At 26.4% G+C, this 25285-nt stretch overlaps 1 protein-coding gene across 3 annotated transcripts in view; it reads left to right on the forward strand.

Annotated features, from left to right (window-relative positions):
- The first annotated feature begins 2590 nt into the window (after nucleotides 1-2590).
- The window catches only part of LOC136970163 (single-stranded DNA-binding protein 3-like), a 212643-nt gene continuing 189948 nt past the window's right edge, over nucleotides 2591-25285 (forward strand). Inside the window, exons 1-2 of one of the 3 annotated variants that reach the window (XM_067264582.1) lie at nucleotides 2591-2776; nucleotides 3221-3293. In XM_067264582.1, coding sequence (XP_067120683.1) covers nucleotides 2721-2776; nucleotides 3221-3293 — 129 coding nt within the window. In that variant the 5' untranslated portion in view covers nucleotides 2591-2720. The remainder of the gene's footprint in view (nucleotides 2777-3220; nucleotides 3294-25285) is intronic. The other 2 variants (XM_067264606.1, XM_067264642.1) reach the window with 2 other exon arrangements.

Consider the following 25285-nt stretch of genomic DNA (forward strand, 5'->3'; position numbering starts at 1 on the left):
ACGTTCGGGTTGCTACCTTAAATGGAGAATAATAGTGTGTTTTCTGCTCATTTTTTCTGTTTAAAATTTCACAAATTTTAAGCGGGCCTATGGCAACGATGAATATATCGATTTAGAAGTTAACAAAAACTATATTTAAATAGAAATAATACAATTTTCGGAATTCAAAATGCTGAACTACTAAATGGTTAAACTATACTTTATTGTTTACAGCAAAATTTAAGGTTCGAATTAGAATTGTCCCAAATTGACCAATAATACGGATATATTAAAATAGATTATACAGTACTTTTTCAGACAGAATAGTAAATTAATTAAATATGAATAAATTATAAATAATAATTTTTAACCTAAAGGAATGATAAATTATTAAAATGTGACAATTTCTATTTCAGTAATCTTTGTAACAGCTAAAATAAAAAATAAAGCTTAAGATTAAGGTTTATTTATTGAAATTTGTAAATTTTATTGAGAGATTTGTGATTATTTTCATGACTTAGGTTATAAATTTCGTTAGCGTGATAAGGTTATGTCACAGATCATTCGTATAACGATGAACTACACATAAAGTAGATAAGTTGGTTAACTCGACATTTAATATAGACCTACGATAATTATTATATTTAATATAAGTTGACAGGAAGTTATGATCTTTGAAAAATAACGTTTCTCCGAAGACTGTAGGCAGCTTACCTGGCACGGATCCCTTTTATCATTACCGTTTTGAGATTACGTCAGACTAGCGTTTTGATTTGTATACAAATTAAGGACAAATTACACGGAAAGAAAACACAATATAAACAAACAACTTCATAAATATAGAAATGTGCCAATTTTTGTAATAATTTACAAAGATTTTCAAAATATATTCATCCGAAAATTTAAAATTCGTTTACTGCAGAGTCAATGAGCTTATAATTTTTCGTATAATTAAAAAGAATAATGCAGACGAGGAAAATTTCTGTTATTTAGAACCTCAGCTTTAGCTTTAGGACTTGACCTATTTTATTGTAACCGTGACGTCATAACAGCACGCTTTTGCTTTCTTTTCGGGATAAATTATGTCGCGTAGGGAGAAATTCGATAACAAACAACAACAATTGTCATTAAAAAGGATGCTATCGACAAACTGAAATAATAAATGCTGCTGAAGAAATATGATGTGACATGTTAAACAGGTATTGACAAACTAAAGTACAATATATGGCTAAGTTGCCCACTATTTCAGATTAATTATTATTTAGATTTATTTAACGATTTTAATATAATATTTGAGATGACTTTAGCTTATATTCAATGCATTAAACTTAAGGAATTTATAATAAATATGTTTTTCTTAAATGTTCAAATCAAGTGGAAGATAAAAGCAACACGTGAAGTAATTGTTATCTTTTATTTCCACGTAATTTTTAGGAGTGAATAATCTATAGAAATTTTCGGGAGTGAACTATATTTCTCTTTGTAGGCCTATAAACTTAAGGGCAGTCTAGAAAATCAATTTTATTTTTCTTCTTACGTTGCACCTTATCTTTCTGCGAAGTGTTTGCAGTGATAACTCCACCAATCAATTTAAGTTTAGCATCGCTTAAAAGAAAAATAAACTTGTTTCTCCGAGGAAAAAAAATACTCACCGAGAAATAAACAAGAAAATAATTTTGAAAATCAAGCATTAGGCAATCTCTTGGGTTTATAAATATTCTTGAGTCATGGAGTTACAATTTTCCTTTTTTTTATTCAAAAAAATCATTTATAAATTTATCGATTAAATTCATTAAAAAGATGACCATAATTTTTAAGACGCATAAAATAACATTAAAGTCAAAATATAATGGACGTTATAAAGTAAAAAGAATTTGAAAAAACTTATAAACTAAAAACTGAAGTTTCCTTTTCCTCTTCAAAGATAAATAGCCTACAGGTAAAGTGTTATGATCTAGTTGTGAGTTGAGGATCCATTCGGGATTGATGCACCTGTTTCGTTAAACTTCGATAAGACATTATAACCTTGAATCCATTAAAACACATTTGTAATTATGATGCGGAGATTTTTAAGGTAAAGTATGAATTGATTAAATTCGAATTACAAATCTCTGAGCGTAAAGATTGTAAAAAAACGAAAGTGGATTAATTATGAATTTAAAGATGCTTTTTACGAGTGTAATTACAAAGGCTGACAAATTGATGCATTCCACAAACACTATTATCCAAACAAAGTGACTGGACAAAACTTTTCGCCCTATGCGCAGCTAGCCTTGTGATACTTTCCCACCCGGCCTTACTGGTAGCTCCAGTTTAGCAGCTATTCCTTACACTGTCACTCACCCCTAACACGATAACTAAACATAATTTCATAACACGATCGATAAAAAAAAACACAACCAAAACACAACTGACCCATTTATATATTCGTTCATCAATAACTATTCCGACCTTAAAAGTAGCTTAAAAATCTACTATATCCCGTACGTTACCGATATATTACGATATCACCACCATTGGTAAGAAAACGCTCCGACCAATTGTATTTAACCTGCGCAGCGACGTCACAGAGGAGGAAGGTTCGTTTTCTGTGACGTCACAGTACGAGGCACCGCCGCGTCCGGGAGGTTGAGTCCAATCACATAGCCGCATTTGACAGATCCCAATTGATGTTACTATGGCAACAGGGTCGGTGTCGTCCTGAATGTCTTGACAGGTGCGTGACAGTTTAACTTCACAGCATGTACGCTAAAGGGAAAAGCTCAACCGTACCTTCCGACGCTCAAGCAAGAGAAAAGTAAGTAGAGTTTACTAACGATCATAACGCGTAACGGACTTAAACAAGGCGATGCGGTAGGCACAGAGACTAACGCCGGCGAACAAAAACCCACCAGCGAGGCCTCTTATTTGACTGGAAGTGTTGGAGCGAAACTGCGCGCTCTTCTAACAGTTGTGCCACACCAACATGGCGTTACGGGTTGGCATGGAAACAATCCCTTCGTACTATAACTTTAAACGTATAAAACCCGTCGGTACCGCTCTTTTACGCTTTCAAATAATGTCCCGAATCAGAAATAAACACTCGAATGTATTGTCATTAAGGCGTACAATCCAGACTCGTGACTGTTTAAGCCCCGGGCTGTGTAGCTAAGGGCATTCCAAGTCGGTGGCGTAGGGGTGGCGGGTGGCGGGCAAAGAATGGCACCGATTTTAATTTCCCTTATTTCTTGTATATTTACAGGTTAGCGCTATACGTGTATGAATATTTGTTACATGTCGGAGCACAGAAAGCGGCACAGACATTCCTGTCAGAGGTAAACCGATGTGTTTTATGTATAACGCTTCTCGCCTTTTTTCTATACACGGTTCGGCCGCCGTGATCGACTAGTCGTGTCGACTCAACTTTTCGATTTGTCGTGTCTGGTTAGGTCGGAAATTTGGTGAACGGAGAAGACTTTTTTATTCTCTTCTCTAAATATAAGAAATTTTTCACCTTTTACAAAATTTAACGCTTACGTACTTACGCAAAATTTCCCCATGTGAACTTCAATTATCTCTGTTTACCATTTTACCACGCTTTTAACACCACTGTGTCTTTTTCTTTTATCAGGAACACCACTTACGAGCAGACTACAAAAATTGAAATTTTTTCTCTTTTTTTTTTTTTTAAATATTAATTTTCTCTACTGCTATTGATTTCTCCAGAATAACCTGTTAATATCCCACCAACTATTTAGAATAAGTAGTTTTTGTTTTAGGCACATGACATTCATTCTTTGAAAGTAATTTACTCCATAAACCTTTGTCTAAATAAGGAACTTTTCTTTTAAAAAACTATTTTAAAAAGAAAAACTTAAAAGAAGAGTTAATAAAATTTGTCAACTTAAACCTGCCTTTTAATGTGAATTTATATTAAAAGTTTTTATGAATGTTTAATATAAAAAAAGAAAAATAATTCCCGAATATAGGCAGTTTGATGCTTAAATTGTGTGACAGTTAATAATTTTATATGATATATTAACAATATGAAAAGAAAAAAAATTTAAACAAATACAAATTGATTGGGATAGCAGTTAAACCGTCTTAACTGCAATAATTGAATTGTTTACAAATATCTTCCCCTCACTTTTCCAGTTGAACATTCCTTAATTACAATTTAGTTTATCAAATTACAATTAATTTTTAAAATTTTATCATATAATTTTATTTGTTAATATGGTATTTTATTATTATTATTTTGTTGGGTTAAGTTAGATATACTCGGTTAACACCGGTGGCTAAGTACTATGCCGGACCAAATTATTATTATTATTATTATTATTAAACTTTCTTTTTAAATTGTTTATTGAATGATTGATAACAAAATGTTTGTTTATTCAGATTAAATGATTTCAATTTATCAGGATTAATTATTTTGCGGTTTATTGGGTTTTTTTTTTAAATTTATGAATGTATAAAATATTGGCAATTGCTATAACTCAATTATTAATAAGTGAATTATCCTAAAAAAAGTGATATTTTCATATCATATTATTTCTAACTGTCTTTATAGATTGATGATGATGAAACTATCCAAATATTTTCAAATTTTAAATATTAAAATTTCTATTCTAAAGAAAGAAATAATTTGTAAATCAGAATCTGATAAAAGTTTCGAGACTAAATAATAAAAAGAGTAATTAAAATATGAAATTTTTGAATCTTATTTAATTTTATTAATATTATAATATAATTAAAAAAATTCAGAATAAGATAAATAATAGAAAATTCTGCAAATTGACGATATTTTTATGTATCATATAACTTTATGCAGTTATGTAGAGTATTATTTTTAATAACAAGTTCAAGTAAAAGTTTTCTAGCAGAAACATACCTTGCATTTTCTTAAAAATTTTAAATATTTTAGAAATTTTATTTTTAATAAAATTATATTAAAATGCAATTATCGATATATTTTCGATTAATATATATATTTTTAAATATTTAGAAATTTTAGAAATAAATTCTATTAATATAAGTATTGAAATATTTTTGACATTTTAGAAATTTAAAAGAATTAAAAATATTTATATTTGAAAACATTCCTTGATTTTTATTTTAAGGAGTGTTTAAATTTAAACTTAGTTTTTTTCTTTAAAAATAAATATATATAAAAATATTAGTGAATTTAAATTTTATTATCTATATTAATAATCATTTTTATCTTTGTGTTTATATTTATTTTCAAAAGGATTTAACATAATTGAAAATTAATTCATATTAATTATTGTTTTATAAACATAGCAATGAAAGTGTAGATACAGTATATACTGTATATTATTTTATATGAAGTACATTGCTGTTGATAATAGATGTATTATTTCCATCTTATTTCAAATCAATTTCTTAGTTCCTTCTGTTATGTGAGTTATATTTGATAAATAAGCAAAATTTAATTTTATGAATAAAATTTTCATAGTTTTACGATTTTGATTTATATTTTCATATAAGAATTATTTGCTATTATTTTAGCAATACAGCTAATTGCTTTTGCAAGGAATTATTTATATTATTCCTGGAACGACGAAATCCAAATATTGGATTATTATTATATTGTTTTTTCATAGTTATTTTTCATAAGACAAATAATGTTTAATATATAATATGTAGGATAATTAGCAGAAATTTTTCTAATTAAAGAATATTATTTTTTATTACTATAGAGAACTAAGTGTTAAATTGTAATTATGCTAAGTTTTAATCATTTTAGTTATTATTATATTTTATTTATATTCTTTTAAAATTGATAGAAAATCAGTGGATTATTCTGATTTGATTTACGTTTTTTCATTATTTTAAATTTTAAATCAGTAATCTTAAATTTTAAGAAATTTTATCTGATTTTTATCAAATTTTCTTAAATATTAGACTTTTATTTGTAAAAAATACTGTATTTGTGATTATGTCAACTCAATTTTATAAATATTCAATACTTTTTTGCTACATTTGCTGCTTAGCATTTTATAGTTTCGATGATTATTTATAGTAATTTTTTAATTATATGTATAATCCTACTAAACTACATAAATAAATGTGAATATTATTTAGTTTTTAGTATAATTTTACAAACTTTAAAAATAAATATTTAAATGATATTTATTTCGTTTATCTGTAAAAATGATATCATTTTGCTTAGATTTATATACTAATATATTTAATTCTAGATAATTAATTCATAAAATATCGAAAAATGTTTAATAATGTGACAGTTAAATGCGATTATAATATTTTAAATTAAAGTAGGAACAAATGGTATTATAGGAATAATATAAATTCTATTTAGATTATTACGATAATTGCTTATAATAAATATTAATTCTTTAAAATTAGCTTAAATTTACTTTTCTAAAAATATCTGAATTTATCATAACAAGTTTGATAAATTTCTGATGGGCCATATTTAAAGTTTGAAAATTTATGGTAATACAAATTATTAAATGAAGAAAGCCCAAAATGATGAGATACATTTAGATTCGATAACTTGTTGGTGTTATTTACTATTGTATTGGCAAACTGTTATTGAATATAACTGATACTACTTGTTGAATTAATAATATGCTATCTACTAGTCTACTAGTACTGAAGTGTTAAGTAACACCAACAAAACCTTCGAAATATTTTGAAGGCTTTGTTGGTTATTTACTATTGTATAACCAGTTTTCGGAAGTTTTAAAATTAAAGTGTTAATAGTACTGTAAGATTTGTACAATATAATTAATTGAAATAAAAGCTGTACATTTTTTATTATCATCAAAGTTTATATATAATACTTATGTCAATTATTCCAGTTTTAGTTTCTTCTGAATTTTAAACATATACTTTTTTTATGATGTATTTTGTATAACTCAAAAACTAAAATAATTTTGAAATGCTTATTTACATTAAAACCACTTATTAAATTTCGATGAATTTTATGTTTAGTGTTGAAAAAATATCAAATTTTTCTTTGGTAATTTGTTTTTATCATAAATTAAAAATTGAAATTCGATTAATAATCGTTCTATTGAAACTGTCAAGTTGGCAATTCTTGTCTGTTTGAATTCTAGCCAGTAATTTTTGTTGATGTGTTTTTTGTTAGTTATTTCTTATCCTGATAATGAAAAGTTCATAAGCATATGAAAACACTTTTATTTCATTCTGACAATGCATTTTTATTGTATGTTTCCATAAGTAAAATTTAATCATTGAATTTACTTTACTGAAATAATTTAGAAAGAAATAATAGATTTTATATGAACATTCTAGAAAATGAATAAACATGATACATACACAATTTTAAACTTGAGTTGTGTAATGATAGTGTTACCTGTTTTAAGAAGTACATTACACTAATAACTAAATTAAAATGTAGAATTATAATCCAAAAAATCCAGAGCTATCTACAGTCAATAAAAGTGCTGATTTCTCGAAACCAAAGCAAAAACTTTAATAGAAATGTTTTCATTCCTACATTAGAACATTCTCAGTTAATTTAAATATCAAGTTTGCATGGTATCAAATGTGCACTCAAGTTTAGTCCAGAGGTATTTGGTTTACATTTAGTTAACTTCTATTCTGTTTAATTCATTTAAATTATATAAGTCTCGTCTTTGTATTGCAATAGTTATTTAAGAAAACCTTAATTGAATTGTTCAATAAGGTTAGGAAGTTTTATTTAACATCATTTTTAGATTTAAAATTTATCTTTAGAGTTACTTTTGTATAAATATTAAAACTTTTTAAAAAATGTTAATGAAAATATATTTTTGTTTTATTTATTTATTTTCAATTACACTAGGAAAAGTCTTTGACAATAGATTTCCTCCCTCTAATTAACATTAATACCCCAATTAAAATACATAAGAAAACAACAAATAAAGTACAACAAAATAAAATAAGAAATTAAGAATTATATAATATTCTTTTGCAAGCTTTTTTGAAACGACAATAATCAAGGTGTAATCAAGGTTCAATCTTCCTATATTTTGTGATTGTTGATCAAATCATTCTTATTTTGGAAACAATAAAATTATAATTTTGATTATAAGTTTGAATTGTCATGATAGAGATGAGAAGTTTTACAATTTAAAGATATGTAAAACAAAGGAAGTATAAGCTTTTTACTTAGAGAATGAACAATCATCTCGGTTTTGCTTATTTTCAATGCTTATTTTATTCTAATCATACTACATTTTCTCTAACCATTTCACACTTCCTAGCATATCCATTTCAAAATTTAAATTTTCTTTACTTTTTCAAAGTACTTTAGTAATTTTTCATTTAATGTTTATTTTTTGAGGAAATAAATATTAAAGAGGAAAATCGCTAAAATACTTTAAAAAGTTAAATCTTGATGAAAATATGTAGTAGTGGAGACAGTAGATACAATTTATTTTTATTTATCCATGTGTATCTGTTTTTATGCATATTTTTAAAAAGTGAAGAAAATGTAATTTTATTTTGAATTGAATTTAATTTCAGTATTGTATGGAATGTTGTTACTTATGGTTAAATGAATAATAAAAAAAAACTTTAAAAACTGGGTGTATTAACTAAAATTAATTAATTAAAAATAATGTATTTGTTGTATAAACTAAAAATTAATTTTAGTTAATACAACAAATACAACAAAAAACTTAAGGTTTTCATATTAATTTTATGTTAAATGAATATAAGATCTTTAGTATTACTTTTAATCTTTGTGCTATCAATGCATTAATTATTGAATATATTTGAAGCATTTCAGTTTTTATTCCTTGAGATATTTGAATATTATATTTTACCTTCCAAATTACAGCATTATCCCTCTTGTTGTAACATTAACTAATTGTAATAATTCAATTATTACAATTATTAGTAATAAGTGATATTACTAATACAATGATCAGGAAATTATTAATTTTCTGTTAATATAGATTGAGACTCACTTGTTAATTCATTATTTAAATATGTTAATCTTTTGACTTTTCTTATTATAATTTATTATAAATCATAGATTTACAATAGAATTAATTTCATATTTTATTGCTTAAGCTGTATTACAGATAATTTGTCGTTTAAATTCTATTTTCCTGAACAGATTGTAATAACCCTGTTGATTAACAGTTTAAAGGCAGCTGTTTTATGTTTTGCATCTATCTCATGAGATAAAAAAAAACAATGAAAATGTGAAGATGATAGAGAGAACTTTTTTACATATTTTTACTAAGAGATAATAATTAAAAATGATGTGGAGAATTTGAGCATATATTAAACACATACTATTTGGGAAAATGCTTTAATGTACTGTACATTCAAAAATTTGAAGTAAAAACATTTAAGAATTGAGAATATATCAGTATCGTGTTTCTAAGTAAGAAATCATAGTATTTCTGTCTTCAGATTTGATTTTATGATTTTTAAATTATTAAATATTGTTTTTTAAAAATACGGTTTGAAACTCTGTTTTTAGAAAGATTGTTCTATTAACAAATTTTTAAATTTTGTTTTGTGTTTTAATAGTGTTTTACTGATCATTTTAAAGAAGTTGGAATATTGTGATAATAGTGTCTTGACAATTTAAAACAAATTTGTCACTCAGTAAAATCTTGTACAAAATTACTTCAATGAAAAAATTTATGAAATTATTCTATTCAGACTTCTAAATATTCAAACCAAAAGCAGAACTGCTTCATACTAGAACCAGTAATAACTGAACTCTAAAAACCATTTAGAGAATGACGAACCCTGAGTATGGAGTGCAGCTCTGAAAGCATTTTGTTCTGAATATACAGTATGATGATGTGTAAGTTCTCAAATAAAGCAGTTCTGTGTTTAGTTTGAAAACTTCATAAATTTTGAATAAATTTATGGTAGTTATTAGTTGTTCAATATATTATGTGAAATTTAAATATAAAATTTAGATATATTAGAATTTGATTTATAGATTTTTATAATTTTTTTTTTATATATAAAAACTTTATAAAGTAGATAAAGTGAAATGCAAAACAATATATAAACATTGTTTATATAAAGGATATTAAAACTTCTTAAAACACTTGAAGTTGTTTTCCACTTTAGGAAGATAGTCTAAATATCTCCAATAAAACCTAAGTACTTTTTGGCCTTTTAGTCTGTAAATTTGTATTATATGAATTTGAAACTCTCTAATATAAGAATTTGGTATTATAAGCCTTTTTAAATAACTTCTACCCCTGATGGGCTGAAAAGTTTGAACGTGCTTGAGTCACAAAGATAGTATTTTATCTTTATTAAAGATGTTTAGACAGTCTCAATTTCACTCAAATATCATCCATGTCAAATAGCAAATAAATAATATTAGCATAGTAGGGTAATGGCACCCAGTAGTTGATCATTTAATGCTGTTTTGGACTTTGATATTTTTTATTATGATGTACAGTAACACAAAAAGCAAAATTTATAAATGAAAATAAAATTTGTTCTATATTTGTCATGGAAAAAAAATGTTTTTATTGGACCTATGTTTATATTTTGAAAAAAAAACTTTAATCACAGGTGCTGTTTATTAGTAGTTAACCAGTAAGTTGCATGATTGTTTATTGCACTCAACAACTGGGTTTTCCTTCATTGAGAGCTCTACAAATGTGACAACTGTGGAAGAATAAGCAAGCTCAATAATAAGCATTTTGTAGAAAACATCACCTGAAATACAGAGCCCTCAGTATCTTCTGAAGATCTGACAATTCCTCACTACATGGTCCTAAATCTGAAGGGGTGTTGGGCAATAATTTTTTCCATCATAATAAGAGAGACAACCTGCCATTATGTCGTTATGAATGGGATCATCTTATGATGCTTCCTGTGAAGATGACTTGCCTAAACCTGCTTCCTATGGACTAATTATGTATGGATTCTGGCTTACACAGTTGATCACTGGAAGCAGTTGGCAATAGGCACCCCATCTTATATTTGTTAAAATCCTTGTTTTTAATAATTGTAGAAATTATATTTTTTATAATTATTAAAAATGTTGAGAACAAATGTACAATTGTTTTGTAAGCAAGTTAATGACCATGCAACAAAGTTTTTGGAGATCAAAGAATAAATTTTGGACTTTAAATAATAAGTTAATTTGCATATTCTATAAACATATAATTTTGTAGTTTTGATATAATATATATGCACAATTTGTTCTAGAGCAAAACATACTTCTTTAAGGAAGAATCATCATACTGAATCAGATACTAACAATATTGATATTGCTAGTATCTGATATTGGCAAATGCCAGGTTAGAGACCAATTTCTCTTTTATACCATTTGGTCGTGAAATTGTGTGATTAAATGATGTGAATTTAATTTTTTATTAAACTTGCTTATTGTCTTAATGTATAGGAATATCTTGCATGATTTACAGTAGTATTTGTAACTTGTGAAATTATGGTGTAAAAATATACATTAATTAATCTTATTTTACTTTCTACAACTTGTTGACTATAATATAAATGAAATAATGCCAGAATTATCTGAAAATACTCATCATAATGAAAGCTGGTAAATTTTTTTGCATTCAATATACAGATAGATCTGAATTTTAATTGATAAAGACAATATTATCAATGATTAATTACTTTTTTCTCAGTGGGCTTATGATGGATAACATATTTTGTGAGCGAAAATCAGTTATTTCACTGTTAGATATTGGCACAGTGGTAGATTAAAAAGTTCAGTGCTCAGAACATTTAGAGCACTATTGTGTGTAATAATTTTTTATAATCAAAGCATTTTTCCTTGCTATTAGTGAAAAATTTAGAATTTTGTTTTTAATAACAATAATAATAATTATTTAATCAAAAATATATGACAACTTATATTCTGAATCACTGTTAAAACAATTTGATGTTTACATAGACCAAACACCAATTATAAGTTTTAATAATCAGAATATTTTGCGAAATATTTATGGCTATACTAGGGTTTTACATATTTCAGCTACACCCACAACTAGAGAACACCATAGACTGCAAAACTGTTAAAATTAGTAGATAATATGGATTTAAAGTGATTAAATTAAATTTTTCAGTATATTTTAAGCACAAAATATGAGAAAACTAAGTGCTTGTAAATATTAAATAGTTTGCAAATAAAAATATATAACTACTGCCAAACAATCTGTGATATTTTCAGGATATAATAAGATTAATTTAAAAATTACATATAAAGTAATTTTACTTAAGGTAGGTGGATGATTATTTATATAAATATATAATTAATTGTTAACAATTAAACTTTTAAGCAACAAATGAAGAGTGCAATGCCATAATGTTGTAAATGCCAAAAACTTTTCAGGAGAGATAAAAACACTTCTAATGAATGAATTCATTTTAATTTTACAATAAGATGGCAAAAAACTCACTATGTTACAAATTTCCTGGTATATCAAAATGATGTAAATATAAGCTGTAACATTTTAAGTGCCAAAAGTCGTGACATGCACTCTGGCACGTTAAATGTTATATCTTCATATAAATTCATCTTCAAGATACAGCCACTTACAGTTCAAATATTGCCACAATATTCTTTTGCAGCAGAAAACATTTCATTTAGAATTCAATTCTTCAATAAAACATATTTAGCAAAAAATAGTATTTACAACGTTATGGCATTGAACGCTTCAAATATTAAAATTTTACAGAATGATTGGGGGATCTTTTGATAATTGGGGTACAAATTATTTAGAGATAAGGTATAAGGGAAGTGGAAATATGACATTTCAAGTAGTGCTATTTATGATCAGCCCCATTTCTTAAGTGACATGCTAAAAAGTATTTTTTATTTTTATTGTACATTTTTATTCTGAATTTTAATTGAAATCAACAAAATTCCCATAATTCATTGTTAGATATCAGATTCAAGGTTTTGTTATTTTGTGTGCATATTTACTAGAATGTGATAATACTAGAATTGAATTCAGGCATTTGAATTGTACATCCTTGCTGTCAGAATATATGCAGAATATATTGTAATCCATGATATATGCTGTTTGAATTTTGCATTGATGTATTCATGATTGATGAATAATGCTGATTATTATTTGCAGCAACATTGAATATTACTATGTTTTCTTGATTTTAATGTGTCATTCAATCTAATGCACACTTGATTTTTGAGATGTCAAAACCAGAAAAATTTAGCTTTTGAAAGTAATTTGTGCAATATCATTGAACATACAACTGCATGAAATTAATGTATTTAAACCATAATAAACGATGTTTTTCAAAAATGCATTTACAGTGCTCCATATGATATTTTCAAATATATTTATTTATGACTAACTCCATTATCAAGTACAGAGGATCTACCAACTAACACTAAATCACAGTCAAAATTATCTATAATCAATGTTTTAAGAAATTTCTTGTTGGTATGCACCAGCAAAAAACTTCAATATCACACTTAAATATCTGTATACAAGTTCTTCAGCATAGGTGATAACTCTTGACTTCATAGGAGACCCATCTATTGGACATTTGAACTACAGCAAGCTTGATGAATAAAGACCACCAAATTGTAATTGTATTATTTGAGTTCCAAAATTAAAATTGAAGTAGTGGAAGGAATGTGTATCACGTCTATTCTGACAACATAATACACACAAATTGCTGACCAGAGTGAGAAGTAAAGAACACAAATGAGATTGTATTAAGTCAAGCTTGTGCCCACTTCTAATGTGCACTCTGGTTTTGAAACAAGAAAAGTCCAGAAGTGGCAAACTTATGACACATGTTCCCAAAGTGGCACGTGGGGAGAAATCATCTGGAATGTAACATATCACATGATTTTTTGTACCTGTCTTGTTTAATCATTCTTCTGGTTTATCATATTATCTTTTTTCAGCCAGCTTCTTTACATTTATTCTAAATAAAGCATATTCATTTCATTTCTTTAAATATCATTATTCAAAGTCTAAAACTTCGGTGCACACATACATTTTTAAAGGTAAGTATGATTACTGTTTGGCACGTGCACTCAAAAAGGTTGTCATCCCTGGTACAGGCCCGCCGTAAGCGGGTGTGCAAGGCGTGCACTGCATGCGGGCGGCATGTCCAGGGGGCAGCAAATTGGTATTGCTGGCAAGCTCAGCATAGGTAGTCATAGTTAAACAGGGGCAGTGTAATTGGTATTGCACACGGGTGCTCAAACAGCTAGCGGCGCTGCTGCCCTGATATAGGGTAAATTAATTTAGAGTGACAGTAAGGAATTTAATAAAAAAATTTTATCTCCATCAAATGGTTTAAAATCAGACGGCATTTCTTATTAGTGTTGCCACCTGTTACAAAATCGCTGACCTGGACGGCAGGTCAGGTTTGTTCGAACAGAAGTGCTCCTGACGCATGCTCAATGTCATTTTACAATGCAAAGAATAATGTGCATGCTGGTTCTAAATCAGTTACAGTTAGGGACTAGAGACTTGCGTAGGAGTAACGTACAAGGGAAAAAAAAGGTCAAGAGGCAGGTTGCGCATCACATGTCAGCATAAACAGAGTAACATGGCGGAATGGCAGATGAGTTTCAGTGAGTGTGAGGTCTTTCGTTGTTCAAATGGTGTAAATTTATAACAATATTTGCAAGAACTTTGTTTCATGATAATTTCACAATTTCTATGAAATTCTCAGACAAAATTAATAGTTCACCCAGACAGTGAGTCAATTCCTGGACTGTCCAGGTGAAAACCAGACGGGTGGTAACACTATTTCTTATAAAAGATTCATGGGAACATTTTTTTAAATAAAATATTTGGAAAGTTGCAGCTGAGTTCATAAGTTAAGAGGTTATCAACTGAAGTGTAATTAGAAAAACTTGAATTGGATAGAGAGGGTTAGTTTGAACCAGAAGATGGTAGTCAAGATCTTAATTCTTACAATGACATTGAAGCAGACATGCATAACAATGTAATAAACTGAATTAGGAAGATGCTGAATTGAGTTAACTATGAAAATGTAATAATTGCAAAAGTTATAGCTGTAATACATAAATAGATAGTAGATGGTTTGATAGTTCTGGAAATTTACAAGTAATTAAGGTACTTCTATTAATTTTTACATGGTTGTCTCCTGTTGCATGGTAATAAACTCCAGCCTTGGAAAAATCACCCATATCTTCAAATAAAACCATGTTTACGTAAGTTTAAAAATATACCCCCTGTAGGGCTTAATTGAGGAAATATGGATTAAGATGTGTTTAGATCATTTCATTATCCAGAGCAAAAATGTTTTTTTCTGACTGGATTTTAGACCTTTTTTTTTTTTTTCGATAAATATGCATTGAATATTACATGTTTATCAAGCTTAGATGGATTTAGCTCAGTTATTTAACTGAGAACATAGTTTAAGAATCAGTTTTTACCTTAAGAATACTGTTGAACTAGATAATGACAAGTAAATTTTTTTGCTTCTGATTAACTTTTGATCCTTAAATATGTTAATCAGATATTAATTTGTAAAAGATGTCACTTAGTTTAAAAATTTCATTGTGAATCAGATAATAATCAGGTAATACAAAATTTGTGGCTAGCAGGATAATTATTTAGTTCAGCATTACTAAAAGTAAATATTAACCTGCCTTTACTTGAGGGTGAGCGCTGTGCTCATCTTTTATTTTAAAATGCTTATAACTCTGGCTTCTTGGAAATTCTGTGACCAAACTCTCGTCTACCTTTCTACCTGAGTATCCCCTTCAACAATATAGTGGAATCGGAGATAATAGTCATGACAAAAGGGCTGTCCTTGTTTCAATCGTGTTGGACAAGTTAGCATAGCACTCACTCATGAGTTCCTGTATGTCTCTTTTTTTTTTTTTCATTTGAAGTGGTACATACAGAGATAGGTGGTACATACATGAGTGGTACATTCATACAGAGAAGACAATAAGAGTGAGGATCTTTGTATGAAAATGCTGGAAGTGTTGAGAAAGAAACCAGATTCCCCACAGGCAACATTAGTATCAAGAGAAAAGTGTACATATTGCTCAAAAAAGAATAGAAAAACAACATCCAAGAGTGTAGCATGTAGGTTATTTTATCAATCTGCAGATGTCACATAATAACAATCTGCAAAAATGCAATTTTAAACATCCAGACCAGATAGATTTAGAACTTGAATAGAAACTACAATTAAGTTTAACAATAATTTCAAATATCTTATTTTTATTTTTATTGATTTGATCAGATATCAATTTTTGTTTCTATATTGAAATTACCTTTAATGTATTCTAACTGAAGTAAAGTAAGGTAAACATTAAAATGTGTATTATTCATAACAAAACTTCCTGATCTTAATGATTTGTCTTGAGAAATTTTAAGAATATGTAAACGTAGGACGCTTATCCTTGACTAACGGCATTACAAATCAACTGTGAGGAGTGCTGGGTTAAAAAGAATGTATATAACTTTGAAATTCAAAATTAATTTTTATTTTAGTCTTGGATTTTTTTCATAAGTTTTCCAAAAATATTTATCATTCAAAGTTGATATTCTAAAACTGATAAAGCTGAGAAAATTTCTCATAAATCTTTGGAAATAGTTTTGATAAAATTTTGAAGTCAAATATTAGTTTTTAATTTGATTTCTGTGATAATTAATAAAATACACATTTTATTGTAAAAGTTCTTATCATATTTTGCTACTTTCTGAAATTCTTAATTCTTTATTATAGAAAACTTTTATACTGTTGTTTGTATTATTTTTTTCAGGTTCTTGTTGTTTCTAGTATTAAAGAAATATCTAATGATCTAGTTTTTGTTCAGAAGTTTTTTATTCTCATTCTAGTGAATATATTCAATTTGCTAAATTTCTCTATGATACTTGTGAAAAAAATACAAAAAAATATATAAGTATCATAAAGAAATTTAGCAAATTGAATATATTCAAATTATATATATAAATTCTTTTTCCTTCTTATTCATGGCATATTTGAAGAGGACTATGGTATTTCTTTCAGAATTTTTTTTTCTAGGCTAATCTTTATTAACTGTTTAGTAGAAGTTAGTATGTATTGTAGTTCATCATTCATTGGCATCTATAAAATGACAAAAAAGTTACCAACTTGTTTATTGTTTCTGATACTACAGTATTCACTCTAACTATTCATATCTCTTTTTGTAATATCCAAATCATTAATGTCATTTCCTTAGAAAACATTTTACCATTTCTTGAAGTCATTCTCACTCCTAGGACTATTCTCATTTTACTTCTTTGTAATTTTGTCAGAGTGATCTATTATTTTCTACATATAATTTAAGAAAAATATTTATTTTCCATATATCTAAATATTACTGATGGATATTGAAAATTTAATTTCTTGTTCCTCTCATTTCTCTGTCATTGTCCTTATTCCATGCAAATTTGTTGTTCAGATCAATGTCATGTTTTTTTTGAAAGATCTTTTGATTTGTAATGTACTTATATAAGACAAGTTAAGTTTCATTTCTAAATATCATTGTTGTCAGCATATTTTACTCTTTTGCTGACAGTTACGTGTAAAAAGTTAACTTCTTTGTAGCTGTTCTGGCTTAATGCCAATTCTACCTCTATCTGTTGCTGTTAATGTTTAAGAAATATTGTTTCTATATAATGAGATTTTTCATGAATCTGAACTTACAGAAGATACAATACAATTATTGGAAGTTTCTTAAACTGGCACTTAATAAAAATGGTACTTGTAAAATTAAAAGTGCATTGTAGGCATAGATGTCTCCTATACTTTAGTTAATTGTTTGCTGTTAAAAACACAATAAATTATAAATAATTAAATTCAATTTAAATAATAAGGAATCTTATAAGTTAATTATTAGATTATTCTTTGTTGTATCAAAGTATTTTCAGATAAGAATCCATTCTTTCTATAAATGTCTGATATAAAATATTGATTTTTTTAAAGATTTTATATAGTTGAAATATTTTGGAATTAAGAATACCAGTAAATTATATTTCATTGGACAATTATTATTATATTAATGTTAATAATAAATAAGTTCAGATATAATAATTATGTATAAAGTCTGTCAGAATACATTGGTCATATGGTGAATAAGGCATGCCATCTCTAACACAAAACTTAGTGATTTAAAATTTATTTAATTGTGAAATTTCAGTTCATTTAAATATCTAAAAACAATAATTAAATTATTGCATTCTATTGAAATCAAAAGTTTAATAAAATAAAATTCTTCTGAAATTTAAGTATTTATCTCTAAACCTATTGTATTTACTTTTATGAATTTTGTATTTCTTGTTTTATGGTTATCATTGTATTGATAAATTAATTTTTAAATATTAAGCACCACTTCATTTTGATGTCCTGGTGTACGTGTTAGATAAGATGATAAAAAAATAGCTTTAAATTGTTTATTGATTGTCAAAAGTTTAGAAATACAATAAATGTTTTCAACTTAATCAAATTTAAAAATTTTTTCAAATCATGAGAAGAAATATTAATTTTTAAAAGTTTAATAAAAAAAAATATACAAAAATAAATTGAAAGAAATTTGCAATAATTGATTTACAAATATAGTCAATATTCTTAGTTTATGAACCTCTTAATTGATAGCATATACAGTCAATATCCTCAGTCTAATAGATGCATTAATATACTAAAATATATATGTTAGCATGATAACTTTATCATCATTTCTTATTCAATATCAGAATTTTCTGCATATTATTTCACTATATAATTTTTGTCAACATACTTTTAATTTTCAGATTCAATAATCAAACTTGTACTTCTCAAGTAATATCTGCTGTAATTTTTCAAATCCTTCTTGTTGTTAATTTGATATGTAATATTTTCCATTTTTAGACAGAGAACTGAAAAACATCTAAAAAAAAAGTTAGATATTCTAATAGGTTATAAATTAAGGTAGTGTTGAGAATAATGTGCAGTTTTGCCTAACAAAAAATAACTAACAAAGCAATGCTAGCTAATCGATGTTGTCAGTCCCTTAAAGAGTAGCTACTCAAAATTGCCAGATTCTATGCCAGTGATTCTCAACCACTGTGCTGCGAGATTTTTGAAGTGTGCCACCACTGCGAATACCCATACATAAGTGACGTTAGACAAGTAGTTCAATTGGTTCTATTTTCATAGGGCATGTTTGAAAATTGTAACCGATGTTACTGGTAACTACCAGTAGTTACCAAGGCATTTAGAAAATGTTACCTAAATAACCAACTGCACCAACTCCAATAACACTGTTATGACATCACTGGTTGTCCTGCAGTACTTACCAAAGTAACTGTCAGTGCCGCCAAATTTTTAATTAATGTGTGACCTTATTTTTGAAAAACTTATTCAAAACTAAGGTCACGCTTACAGACAAGTAGTAGTGTGTAAATAAAAAAATACATATAAAATGTTAAACTTTATATTGTAAAATATTTTATTATGCTAGCATACATTAAACATAGCAGATGAAATATGATCTAAATGAGATGTTAAGAAAAACATTAAGTATGAAGATCGTTAACAAAAAATTAATTTTAATTTATATTATTTTATCTTTATAATGTTTAATCATTTCCAATTGGTTTTTATGAAGTTGTGTACCAAAATATTTCCTGAATGGAAAAAAAGTACTTTCCAGTAGGGGAGTTTAAAGGAGTACAGTATAAATGTATCTTATTGAGATTTCATTCTTTCATTATATCAAAGAATGAATTCTTTATATTTAATTTTAACTGTTAAAAATCTCAAGACATTCTATTTGAAAATTAAAGGATAAATCTTCCAAAAAATTTATAAATTTAGATTATTACATGCAAATTTACTTTGTTTGTATTTTTATGAACAGAAGACATTTAAAAATACGTTTTAACAGATTATACATTTAACATTATTAAATGTAATGTATAATGTTAATGTATAATGTTAAATGTGATGTTCTATTACAATTTATACATACCCAATATAAAGTAATGACACTGTGATGATGATAAAAATGAATTCTTTAATTGATGAAAATATTTGTTCATTCAAAAATTGCAACAATATTTGTGACTGATTTATGACTTTTGTATAATCGGGCCTGAAAAATTTATGCAAATTAAATTTTTTATAAAGTAGTTTCCATAATTAAAAGCAGTTTTCTAATTTGAAATATTATCATTTTGAATTTTTAAATCCAATAAAACTTTTTCCTTTTTTAATATCAATCTTATATTGTAAAGCTAGCAGGTTTCTCTTTGCAGTGTATGTGTGCTATGCAGGAAACATGGCTTTACAGGGCAAGCACATTAATTCTGCATTTAACAGAAATATTTATTTATGAAAGTTAGGTTTTGCATAAGTTTTAATTATTAAAATTTTATTTTAAAGATTTTTAATTTTGCATTTTTGATGATAGAGATTGCTGTGTTTTAATATTTTTTTATTTTTATATTATAAAAGAAATATAAATTCTTTTAAAAAGCAACCACATAGTTTCCAGTTTTGGTTTAATTATTTATAAAAAAAAAAATGTCAATAAATTCATAAATGAATACTTCTACTTTCCTACAGTAATTTTTACTGAAAGTAGAGGCATTTATTTACAAATTTATTTTTATATAAATATTGTTATTTATTAGTGATTTCTAGTATGAAATAGAAACTTTTACATTTAAATGAATGTTATTGTTTGTTATTTTTAACTATTTTATTCCTACTTGAAATATGGGAAGCAAATATAGAGAATAGTAGTGTTTATTAGAATTGAATAAGAATGGAGAATATAAACTTAAATTGACTTTATTATAAAAAATTAACTGAAGAAATAATTTTTTATTGTGTTCATTATTTACATCTCATTTCAGTTACTATTATTAACACTGTTATGATAAGAATTAGTGTACCAATAATTTTAATTTGTGAAACTGGTTTAGATATTTTGAGTAAGTTGACCATAAGATACAAATGATTCTTAATTTCAAACTTTTGTTTTTATGTTTTAAATAATTATATTGAAAATTAAGTTTTGTAGTACAGTAAATCTTCAATAATTTGAACTTGGATAGTTCAAAATCCTGTTAGCTTGTAACTGTATTATTGTTCTGGCTGGTGATGCAGGATTTACATGTTAAAGAATTTGGTTAGTTCAAAAATGGCTACTTCAAAATTTGAAGTGAAAATCCTGTCTGAACTCTGATGTGTATGTTAACTCATTCATTTAGATCAAAGTTAGATCATACTGTAAGAGAACAATAGACTTTAATCTGGTCAATATGGCTTTGCTTTTACAGTAACACATTTATGGATATCGCCCTACCTATGGACTACTCTTTTTTTCTCTTATCTCATAAAATATGGCTGGGTTTTGGGATTGCAAGATTGGACTACAACTAGCAAATTGAGATATTTGTAGGGTTCTAGGTTACTACATTTGGGCAACTTAAAAATAATTTAGACTATATTTTAAGGAATTCTGCTTCACTTTTTATAAAACCTATCTGGCAGCCTGTGAGGTTCTCACTGGACAAGTGTTGTTTACCTGCAGTTTATTATTATTATTATTGTTAATTATTAATTAATGGGATGGCATTCTGTATCTGTAGCCATATTCTGTTTGCTTAATAAATTACATCAGTTACATGACATATAGCATATTGTACAGAAATATGTAAACCTTTGATTATTTGAAACTCGATAATTCAAAGTCAAGATTATTTCATCCCTTGAATTTTGAACTAACATGGATTTCCTGTATTTTTTGTGTTTTATGCACTTTGAAAATTTTGTTGCTACACACAAAATAATATGGCTATTGTATGTATATATATATATATATATATATATAAAATAATGAAAATCTAAATTATTATTATTTTTTTAACATGATTTCAAAACGTTGCGAAAAGTTCACTGAGTTCAGCGTTATATCCACATTTGCTTGTCGCAAGTACTTTTGACAAACCTTACTGTCATCGTCTTCAGGCGAGTGCATAAATTTGCTGAAAAACTTTAAAAAAGAACAAATCTGCAACGTTTATACGGTGTTTGGCATGAATATTGTCGTACCGACATATGATTTCAAAAACATAATATAGATTTATGCATCATCATAATGTTAATCATATTTACTTATGATATTTGACATCAATATTAAATATACTAGTAGAGATTAAAATATATTTTCAGTTGAACGATAAGTTTTTGAAATTACTTTCTCAATAGACTGAATTTACTAAACCATAGATTAGGTTGATGATAAAAATTTTAAAATGTTATTTAGAATATGTAAAAATAAATTTTTGAAAAATTAGAATGTTGAATTTGAGCTTTATATTGTAAAGATATGGATTTAAAATTAAAGTTATTTATTTATTCATTTTTATGAAAATTATATACTTAATTATCTTTTAAAACATCTGTTCCTAGAAGAGCAAAATATATATATATATATATATATATATGTCTAATGCCATAAATTTTTCATATTTAAAGCTAATGTTAATTATAAGTATTGTTTACTAATATTAAAATTTGTGTGAAAAGATTTGAAGTTTGAATTTACTGTTCCCCCTGGATTTTCTTGTTGTATGAAAGAAATAGAAAATTTAATATTTGTTGTTATTAACATTTTAATATTTATTATAATAATTTCTGATTAATACTACATGATTTAATTAAATTATAATAAAGCATAGTATGTTCATTCTTCCTGTGAATTCATATATATATATATATTATAAATATAAAGGAATATATGTATATACAGTATTTTCTATAAATTATTGTTGGATTTTAAAGCTCTCTGTTGAAATAACTGCTATGTAAAACAAATTAGATATCTGATAAGAATTTTATGAGTTTTACTTCTTATTTTAAGGTTAACTAGATTAGAATTTGAAAACTCTATGTAGTTAATTATAAGTATTATAGACAGGGATATATTTTCTGGAATATATTTCCATGTCAACTCTGTATATTTCAGTTTTGTTTATACAATACAGTACTGGACCAAATATTTGACATACAGAAATTTGGAATTACCAGAAAATTGACTAGTTTTTGAAACTGGCTAGTTTTCAGTTTGATAAGTTGTACTTCAGCTATAGTTCACTGCTTAGCTGCCTAGTTTTGGTTTCCATAGCATATGCATCATACAACACCAGTTCCAGTATGATTGCTAGCATGTGGTGTGTTAAAAATAGTTTTATTTGTTGTTTTCCCTTGTTTATTTTATATATTTAGATATGTATTTAGCCTGTGTCCCAAAATCCAAACCACATCTGTTCCCAAGTTTTCAGAATATTTGGTCTGGTACTGTACATTACATTATAAAATGAAATATATTTCATTGATTTGAAAATGCATAAATTTGAAATTGAATTTTAAGATTTTTTTTAATGGGAGAAAACATTTTAAATAATAAAATTTATTAAGATTTATTAAGTAACAAGTTATAACAATAATACAAATGCCATGGAAGAGATGATATTTAGCGACTCTATTTCCATACTTTTCTGCATGTATAACATTGAGAAAAGTATGGAAATCATAATTCTGCTGAATTATAATGTTATTTTGAAACATGCATTTTAAATGATGGAAAGGAGTTTAAATTGAATTCTTGTTACTAATAAAGTTCATTTGAACGTAATGTAATCATCGAGTCGGATGATAAACTATGTGTATTACTGGTGCAAAATGCATCATATGATTTTAGTTATCGCTGATTGTTGTTTTGGACTGTAAATGCCATGAATTTTAAAATGTACTTCTATTTTACACAAGTGAAAATGGATAAAAAGTTTATCTTTGAATTGAGCAAATATGGTATATAATCAATATTTAAAAATTAGTTTTTAATTTTGAAAGCAGCTTAAATTTTTTCCTAGTTTTTGATCTGTAATATTTATAAGTTTTTTAATTAAAATTTTAATGTAGCCTTAAAATGATTACATTGTCTTAACAGTCAAAATTATTAAAAATTAGTTAAATTCTTAATTTTTTTGAATTTTTATTTTTTTTTTGTTATATAGTTTTTAATTTAAAATTTGACTTCAGTATAATTTCTGAATTTCTTTATATTTTGTTATATGTTAATTCAGATATTTCTTTGCAGATAATCTGTGTATATTTGTTCAAATATTAAATTTAAAGCAATATTTTATCCAACATTAACAATAAAATAAAAATCAAACAAATAATTTACTTGAAAAAAAATTCTGCTAATTTCAGGAACCATCTTTTTATTGCTATTTCTGGTCAAAATTTGACCATCCAAAACTTGAACTTTTAGAATTAATAGTTTAGAGTAGTGTAACATAAAATATATAAATTAGAAAAAAATTCAAAATTAATATTCTGAACAGTTAGTTTTGAATTTGAAACAAATGCAGTAGAACTTGTGAATAATTAGATAAATTTTTACCATTAACTTTTTGTAGAAAGAAAAAAAAATTGATGGAATTCATTAACCATATCTAAGCTTTGCCAATTTCATATGCATCTTGTATATTAATAATGTTACAAAGCTGTCCAAAACATATGTCGGTAATAGATATAAAATTGCTCTAAAATTCTTATTGGTGTATAACCATTTTATTCCTTAACTAACAGAGATTTATTCCATAATACATTTGCATCTGAATCTAAAGCCCATGTAAACAAGGAAGTGGCATTGGCATCCAATCCTTTTAGAAAGATTGAAAATAATAATCTTTTTTCATGTTAAATTCTCTTGGAAATTGACAAAGGTTGTCATGTCAATGGGTTCTCCATTAGCAGATGATGTAGTGAAAATAGTTAGTCATAGGTATAAGGACAGATAATTAAGAAATAGAATAGCAAATTGATTGTTCGCAGATGACCTTTGTATAATTTGGAATGATGATCACTGTAATTAGTTACCACTAAAAACCACCAAGTAGACCATTAAAAATAACTGATTCACATGGCTTCCCAGATGCACAAGTGTTATGGGAATAATTAATAATTATATTAACAGGAAATATATTAATTAATAGCAGCAAAGCAGACAAAATTAATAAAGACAATGTATAATTACTGGCAAAAATGTAGCCAACATCTTGAAACTTCTAGTTAAGTACTTGCCAATAGATATAATAACAGTGGAATTTCTCTTAATTATTAAGTAGATCTTGTGCACAGATAAGATTGAAATAGATAAAATTGACATTTACATAATTGAACTTATTAATAAGCAAGTAGATTTATATTATATTGGTTCCACAATTAGGTCAATGTCCAAGAAAATAAAATATTAAAATGTTTCTAAAGGGATTATAGTCAATGCCACTTCATTGTTTACATGGACTTCAGATGCAGACAC

This window comes from Centruroides vittatus, unplaced genomic scaffold (assembly GCF_030686945.1).
Source record: "Centruroides vittatus isolate TY-2023 unplaced genomic scaffold, ASM3068694v2 contig_1046, whole genome shotgun sequence".
Classification (NCBI taxonomy): Eukaryota; Metazoa; Arthropoda; class Arachnida; order Scorpiones; family Buthidae; genus Centruroides; species Centruroides vittatus.